The sequence below is a fragment of the Porites lutea genome, chromosome 7 (genome assembly GCF_958299795.1).
Source record: "Porites lutea chromosome 7, jaPorLute2.1, whole genome shotgun sequence".
NCBI lineage: Eukaryota > Metazoa > Cnidaria > Anthozoa > Scleractinia > Poritidae > Porites > Porites lutea.
This window is the reverse complement of record NC_133207.1, coordinates 32,293,379-32,300,925: the sequence shown is the minus strand read 5'-3', so window position 1 is coordinate 32,300,925 and position 7,547 is coordinate 32,293,379. Positions and strand designations below refer to the sequence as shown.

Sequence of the window (7,547 nt, the reverse complement as noted above, 5' to 3'; positions counted from 1 at the left end):
TGTTGTGCCAGAAAGTGTCGGGTTTGTGTCATGGAGTGTGTGTACGCGTGTAATTTTTGGCGCTGGTAGCCGGGGAAGGGGATTGTGGGGATGCATCAAAGGGCTATTGATGAAAAATTCCAGGACTGTTCCCTGGAGAGAGGCGTATCTTGGTAAAAATATAAATGGATGATTGAGACAGAGGAAAACAGAACAAAAGGTTTTGTTTTGAGCAATGCTTTTATTCAATTTAATTTCCACAAATATTTTTTCGCGCAAGAATTAAGCCTTCACTTAACCTACAGTTTCTATTTAGCATTGTAAAGGACACTGATCATTGACTATAAAGTCGAACAATATTTTTGACGTTGCATTTGTATACTCATTGCACCAGAATATAGCCCATCGCTTTAATGTTTTTGCCACCATTGTCTGGTTCATACCAGTACCAGGCCGTGTTTCCACAGGTGTTGTCAGCATAAGGATTACCACCAGTACCAAACCCAATTCTTGAGTCAGGGCTACCACAATTGTTGTTTTCGTTACTTATGATACCTATTCTTGCTCTGCTGTAGTGTCGCGCCGGGTAAGAATTGAACCCTTCTTTGTTACAATTTCTCTGCAGCGATGCCTGTTGGCCAATCAGTTTCTTCCAGGTGTGACGGCCCAGTGACGTCGAACGGTATTTTCCGTCAGCGATAAGGGAGTATAAGGAATTGGCTTGTTTGTTGATGACGATCGAATTAACTTGATGGCCGATCTTCATAGCGAGGCAGATCTTAGTGAATGGTGTGCTCCAGTAGGTGGGTAATTTTGTTTCTTGATAATCAAGCAGGGTCTTTCCCGCAGAGGGATTATGGTCCGTCTTGTTGGTCCACAATTTTGAATCGTACTTAAAGGTAATCTAAACAGATAAAGAATGATATATCGTCAATTAACAAACTGTTTTCACATGACATCACAGCAGTCACATTCTGCTCCAAAAGTTTGTAAGACTATCCAATTTGGCCTTCTGGGCCCTGGGGGTCAACTACATCCAACCTCCTCCCCCTCCCCAAGTAGTTTTGAGAATATCTAGGCTAAGACAATCAAACGCCTGGTAAGAATTAAAATAATGTAATAAATACCCCAGCCAGGTAAATGACATGACATGGCGAGATTCCTCTAAACATTTCGCTGTGATGATGGTCAATGGCTGCCATCTCGAAGTACTAGTGAGCCAGTGTGAAGAGGCTACATTATATGACTGGCCGTTTTACGCCCCGTCAAGATGAAGCGAATCCTGTAGTCTGTGCGAGAAACAATTTCCTTTTTGGCCATGTAATAAATCCTTGATTTACCAAATCTTCGGTCAAGAGGAATGGATACTGGGCTGGTTCTTTTTCGCGTTTTTATGGACCTCAACTCGGTCTCGGTTCATAAAAACGCAAATAAAAAGGAACTCAGCCAAAATCGAGCCAAATTAGCCTCATGGTTTGTCAGTAAAGCCCTATTCTTGTAAGAAACCTTCGCGGTAACATTTTTGCGAGCGGCACACAAGATTCTCCTCACGGGCTATCTGGGATCACCCACTTTTGCGCAACATTATTATGGTAGGAAATATGCCAAGAAGGGTAAAAATTAAATAAAATCAATTTCTGTACAAAACTTCTGCTCCATCATTGAAAAACTAACAATTCATCTGAAACTATCAACCTTTCAGGAAATAAACGTTTTGTTCGTGCGCTATTAAAAAAACTTTCCCCAAGGATTGCACTGGATTGAAATCACGCCCTTTGCCCCATTCATACCAAAGCTTAACATTTACCTAACAACTAATTTCAAACATGAGTCGGAATGGTTTACACAAAAGACTCCCATACTGTGCGGTCCAGTATTGATTGGCAATTTCCAATACCTGTACCCCCAGCCAAAAGCTGACGGTATGTTCGCTTCCTTTCAGCTAATTGTTTAAAAGCTGTTTAGTTACTTTCCTAAAACCAGCTCCGCTGTTCACTTACGTCCAGGATTGCAGTCTGTCGCAAAACTGATTTGCTAGCAATTCTCGGTCGCAATTTTAGCAAAAAATAGTTTAAAGGGAACTGCTGGAAGTTGATCGATGGGTCATTTAACAATTATTCCACGAGTGCGCGTTGGATATGAAATGGTAGTTTAGCCAACGAGGTGCGTAGCGCCGAGATGGCTGTAATCATCTCATATCCAACAAGGGCGAGTAGAATAATTGTTTTATCAAAAACGCCCACAAAAAAGTATCGAGAATTCTTCCCAACTTTATTTGTAAAAACAACCGATTTGTAGCTTAGTTGTTTTTAATTTTGAGCAGACGCGTACAGTTACCATATTTGGAGAGCATGGTATAATGGCTCATATACCATGATGGCTAAGCCAATCAGAGCACTAGAATTAAATTATCCAATGAGTCAGTTTTTAATAACAGGCATTAGTAAAATCCAACTAGTGGTCTATTATCAATGCTGCGTTCTGATTGGTTGAGCTGCTACTAGGTTATATGTTATGGCCTACTAGAAGCGAAAAGCGCGCGCTTTTTGGCGGCAAAAAAGGATTAACGTCTAGCTTTAACTAGCTAAAATTGACTTATTCTCGATATTTTTGACCAACTAGTTGGCTTTTACTAAAACAATTATTCCTCTCGGCCTCAAGGCCTCTGAGTTAATAGCCCATTCGGCCTTCGGCCTCATGGGCTATTGACTCAGAGCCCGTTCGGGCTCGAGGAATAATTGTTAAATATACCATAGCATCGATCATGTATATTCAGTCCTACATCTTCCAAATATGGTAAACGACGGATGGTTATGAAGAAGAGTCGAGGGATTGGAGCCAATCATGAACGCGAGCGATAAATTATCAATGAATACTACTAATAGTAATAGTTGACACTGCAGCTAGCCCCGTTCTGTACATTGTTGGTCAATGGTATTCTTGCTCGTTGTGTAGCTCTTTGAAATATACCGATTCATAATGAAGATTTTCACACATATTCCATAGTGGGGAGGGGGGGGGGGCGGGGACAGGGGGGTGACAACCTCCCGCTTCCCGTACCCCGTTCTCACGCCTCCCGTACTTTTTTATTCCTTTGTCTCCCGACTCCCGCCCTTTATTGTATTTTTCCCATCATCACGTAAATTAAAAAGATCAGAAGCCCGGGTTTAGTGTTAAAGCTGTAGGGTAATTTGCCAAAGATGAAAATTGTTACAAGTCAGTTTTCTTAGTTAAACTGAGTTTTCAATAACCTGGTTAGGTTTGACCACCGCTTCTGACATCCCAGTACAGCGACAATAGTCTCAGTCCACTGTGCAGTGTAATAGCTATTGCAGTTATCAAAGATGCATTAACATGCATTTAGGAATCCCGAAATTACGGGTATCATGCCAAAATGAAGTCGAAGGGCCAAACGTTACGGTAGAGTTCAGTACTCCTGTCTAGTTCATAGCGTCTTATTGTACTAATTGCATATCTACCGCGGTTAGTTTTCGTTATTTTTCGTAAGTAGTCGTAAGCTATAAAAACTGACTTCAACGAGACAATAATTGCATGTTCGTTAACCGTTTGCATTTTAAAGCGTTCAGTCAAGTGCTGGTGGAGTATTATTGTTTGCTGGTTATCAAATCTCAAACCTATTCATATTTGCTCGAGAAGTTGTATCTTTCATCAAACATCGGCGGGGAGGTTTAACGGTTATACATACATTTTTACATCGGAATGATGCATCTATGTCCGATTTTAACAAGAAGTATTTGAAGAAACGAATGCTCTGCTCTTATTGGCTTATTACAAGTTAAATGACACAAGTTTGCACCACGCCGTAAAATCTTTAGTGTTTTGCAAACTACAATCGTACGGAGCGAGCTCCCAGGAAGGTCTTCCATGTACGGATTTTTCCACACCACACCGAAAAATACTTAGACCGATTAAAATGGTCTTTGACGACATTTTACCTGCGAGAGAGGTCAAACAGACGAGACACTGACATGACTTACACAGTCGACACATGTGTACATGTGTCACGCCACCTCATTCATGAGGACTCGTGACCTATGATGTAACCGACTTGGAAAGGTTTCCAATTTCAGCGGAAAATGCTCTTTTTTCTATCCCAAGTGCGAATTTACACAACAGCCAATCACATAGCGCGAATGTGTTCCGCGTGGTTGACCCACGCTGAGAGCCACGCGTTCTTCACGAAATGACGCAGAACAAAATGGGGGAAGACGCGGAGAGCGATTTTGCTATTCCTTTTGTCGACGAAAACGACTACAGCGAGATTTCTGCGAAAGCTGTGTCAGCGAAACCGAAATTAAAAAAGAATCGCCCTTCCTCTCTTGTATAGAGCTAACAGTAGAGCAGGGAAATCCTTAACCCACTGAATATTCTCTCAGGATCATTTATAATTTACAGTTTGAAGAGAGCAATTTCTGGTTTGATGTTTATTTTTTTCAGTCTTTATAGCGATTATTCCTACCCACTTACTTTGTCAATTGTAGGCGAACCCTCCTAAAGCTGAATTTCAAGGGACCATATTCAAGCTCAGAAAGAGAAATAAAATTTCGTCGTTGCTTATTTACGTCCTCCATAAAACGCGAAATTAGGCATTTTCACGTCGTAGTCGTGCAAAAACGGGAAAGAAATGAACAAAAAAAGTGTGTTGCACGTGCGAAGTTGTTGTTTTGCTAATTAAACCTATTGTTTTTTTTGACGTTCTAGTTGTCGTCCGCGTCGTTGGATCTTAAACTCCCTGAATTGTACAAACGACCGGTTTCAATAGACCGGCGAAATTTCTCATTTTATTAAAGCACTGAGGTTACAACAACTTCGAGTTAAACTGATTTCACGGGTTGTCAAAGAGTCCAGCGATTCCGTTTTCCCATGTGAGCGCCGACTCATTTCGCTTCAATATTCAGGAATGCTCTCGATCTTTTTACGCTTTCATTGCCTCTCGCCCGACATGTTTTGCACGTGCGTTTGGTCATGCGAAACCTCCACGAAACATCCACGCCTCGCGCGAGGTAACTTTATCCCGATTCTAAAAATAACTCGAGACGAATTACCTATGGAATAGGGTGTATATGAGGGATGCCCTCTCTGTCCCCTTTATAGTCTCTTGATGGAAGTCAAGAAACGTTGTTGGGTTCGTTTTTTTGACTGGATGATGAGCAGTAACAATTAACGAAAGCTTGCCTTTTGGAATTTCTCTCCCGCTTCCCGCCATCATAGAGATCCCGCTTCCCGCCCTTTCTTCTCCCGTCTCCCGTACCCCTCCCGCCCCCTGTTCTCCCGGGCTCCCGCCCCCCTGTCCCCCTCCACTCCATACAATAGGTGAGATAAATACAGGGAACGCAAGGTTCCATGCACAGTTTCAGTTCGATTTACACAGCTTTGATCAAAACATTCTCAGTTTCGAGAATAGTTCATTCTAAACCATAGGAAAAGATTTAATTAGAAGTTGAATTTTTCGCTATTTCTCTTTCACTTTTTACATTCAGTTCATTTTATTTGCCGGAAAGTGAGCCTTCAACAATTAAAGGGCGTTTGAACAATTCACGCTAGTACATTCTAGTCTTATTTTAAACTTTATAACGGAAGGACATCTGTGAGCAGGGAATAAGTCAGCACAGAATTTGATTGTCGGCGAATTTCTGTAATCGTCCATCGTTCTGCTAGTGATAAGCTAGCCGTTGTTCACTCGTCTTGCTTGTTTGGGGCTGAGTCTTATTCCGGTCAAAGAGAGAGAAAGAGTGTCTGGCAAGGTTTCCAATCAAAAAATTGTGAACTCGTGTCTGGCAAACTCTTCATATATATACACAGTTATACGCACCTTAGAACTTCATCTGCGCTTAACGAGTGTCTTTTGGTCCATAACTTTCAAAACAACTGCTCCACAGAATGTCACTGATAACCCGTAACGCAAAAGAGTATCGAAGTATGACTGCACAATTGAAATGTTACAAAATCTACCTAACCGGTCCCCTCACGATTTTCTGTCTTTACGTCATCCTAACCATTTCGTACTTGCGGGCGCAAACAATAGAAACGTCATCATTACCTACCGATTCCTCGCTGCCCCTGTTCAAGCAAGTCGAGATTTTTTCTGGCACACTGACTGTATATTCCAACCGTAAGTACTTTACTTAATATACGCGCTAGTTACTAGAGTGCCTCCTCGGGATTTCGCCTTCTGGGCGAAATCCCCGAGGGGGCAAAAATTATTCCATCGCTGCTGCTACCTTTTCGCCATCGATCTTCATGACGAGCGTCCATCCACCTCCTCCGCATTCTCCAAGCTCAGCAGCTTCCATTTGACAGTACACAGGAATTCGTTTAGACTCCACATTCAGTAAGTAGGCTTTGTTTTCACGCTTCCTAATAAATATATATTTATATAATGATATATTTTTGAGGCACTGCATGAAATCAAGCAAGATTTGTTTTCTCTGCATGTTTTAGTAAGTGACCGTCCTCATATTGCGGGTTTTCAATGTGACGTCATTCAAAACAGATTTAAAAAAATGAAAACCGTTCAAAAGATAAAATCCAGAATCTGGGAAATGAAAGGAGGTAAATATGCAAAGACCCTTGCCAAGATTCAGGTCAGAGCCGGAATATTTAATATACGAGATATCGGAAGAAATGTTTTACCCAAATTTATAGACTGATTTGTATGGAGACGCCATACTGGTGCCCATCCGGATGAGCACCAACATGGCGGACGGAAACCAACAGAAACATCTGTTACCGAGTTTTGCTACAAAAGCGTGAATTTATTCTTCGAGGAACTCATAAACATTAAAGTAATACTTTTTCTAATACATGAAATATTAGATGGCAAAATTTCCTGAAATAAGTCATTTTTTTCAAAATCTCCGTAGGATCGATAGTTTTGTAGTTTGAATTTTAGCAGCAGTAGAAAGGATAGTTAGGCCGTTGAAGCCAGCAAATTGATAATTGACAGTAAATGTAAAAGTTTTCAGATGTAATGCAGATGAACCACAAGAGTAATAAGGCCGTCATATGAAATGAAAACCATAGTTGCTTGAAAGAGCGCCGCCCTCGAAAAAAAAAAATGAAAAGCGCTCTCGCGAATAAATACAATTTAATCGGAAGAGCACCGCATTTCAAGTCCTGGCTAGCAACTCTGCAGCCCTTATCTATTGTTTTAATAAAAAACAGCGGAGTCACCTTATCCACTTTAGAATTAGACAACACTAACCCACATGGGCCCACAGTTATCCGCGGGGGGTACTCCCTTATATAAGCCATATAGACTGTGACGCCCCAAAGGCCGTTTTGGTCTGAAAACGGTTATAGACTTTGCCCATTTTAGTCTGGAATCGGGTATGGTTTTCGAGGGGACTACGGGAGTGTATGAACGTATTTAATAAAGGAAATGAAGCTTGGTTGCGTAGTGTCCTAAAACAAAACTAGCAAATTGATGGAGTGTCCGTCTAGTCCATGAATTCGTGACATCTGGGGAGTTGAAAGAAGCATCATACTTTCGTCGTTTTAGGGTTGAGCGTCAAGTTACATCGGGATGACCAGGTAAACAGCTTAGC

The 7,547-nt window shown here is 41.5% G+C and overlaps 1 protein-coding gene across 1 annotated transcript; it reads right to left on the bottom strand.

The window, feature by feature from the left end:
- Positions 1 to 287: 287 nt before the first annotated feature.
- On the bottom strand, positions 288 to 6,308 carry LOC140944290 (uncharacterized skeletal organic matrix protein 5-like). Its single transcript, XM_073393444.1, has 2 exons — positions 6,222 to 6,308; positions 288 to 883 (listed from the first exon to the last, which is right to left on the bottom strand). The coding sequence occupies exons 1-2, from the start codon at positions 6,291 to 6,293 to the stop codon at positions 362 to 364; spliced, it is 594 nt and encodes a 197-aa protein (XP_073249545.1). The 5' UTR covers positions 6,294 to 6,308; the 3' UTR covers positions 288 to 361.
- Positions 6,309 to 7,547: the final 1,239 nt, after the last annotated feature.

What these genes read in the sequence shown, in the direction of transcription:
- LOC140944290 (XM_073393444.1), bottom strand. Translation starts at nt 6,293, where the DNA reads ATGGAAGCTGCTGAGCTTGGAGAATGCGGAGGAGGTGGATGGACGCTC. An exon ending in TGAAGATCGATGGCGAAAAG is followed by an intron (nt 884 to 6,221) that starts GTAGCAGCAGCG and finishes TTATCTGTTTAG; the next exon opens with ATTACCTTTAAGTACGATTC.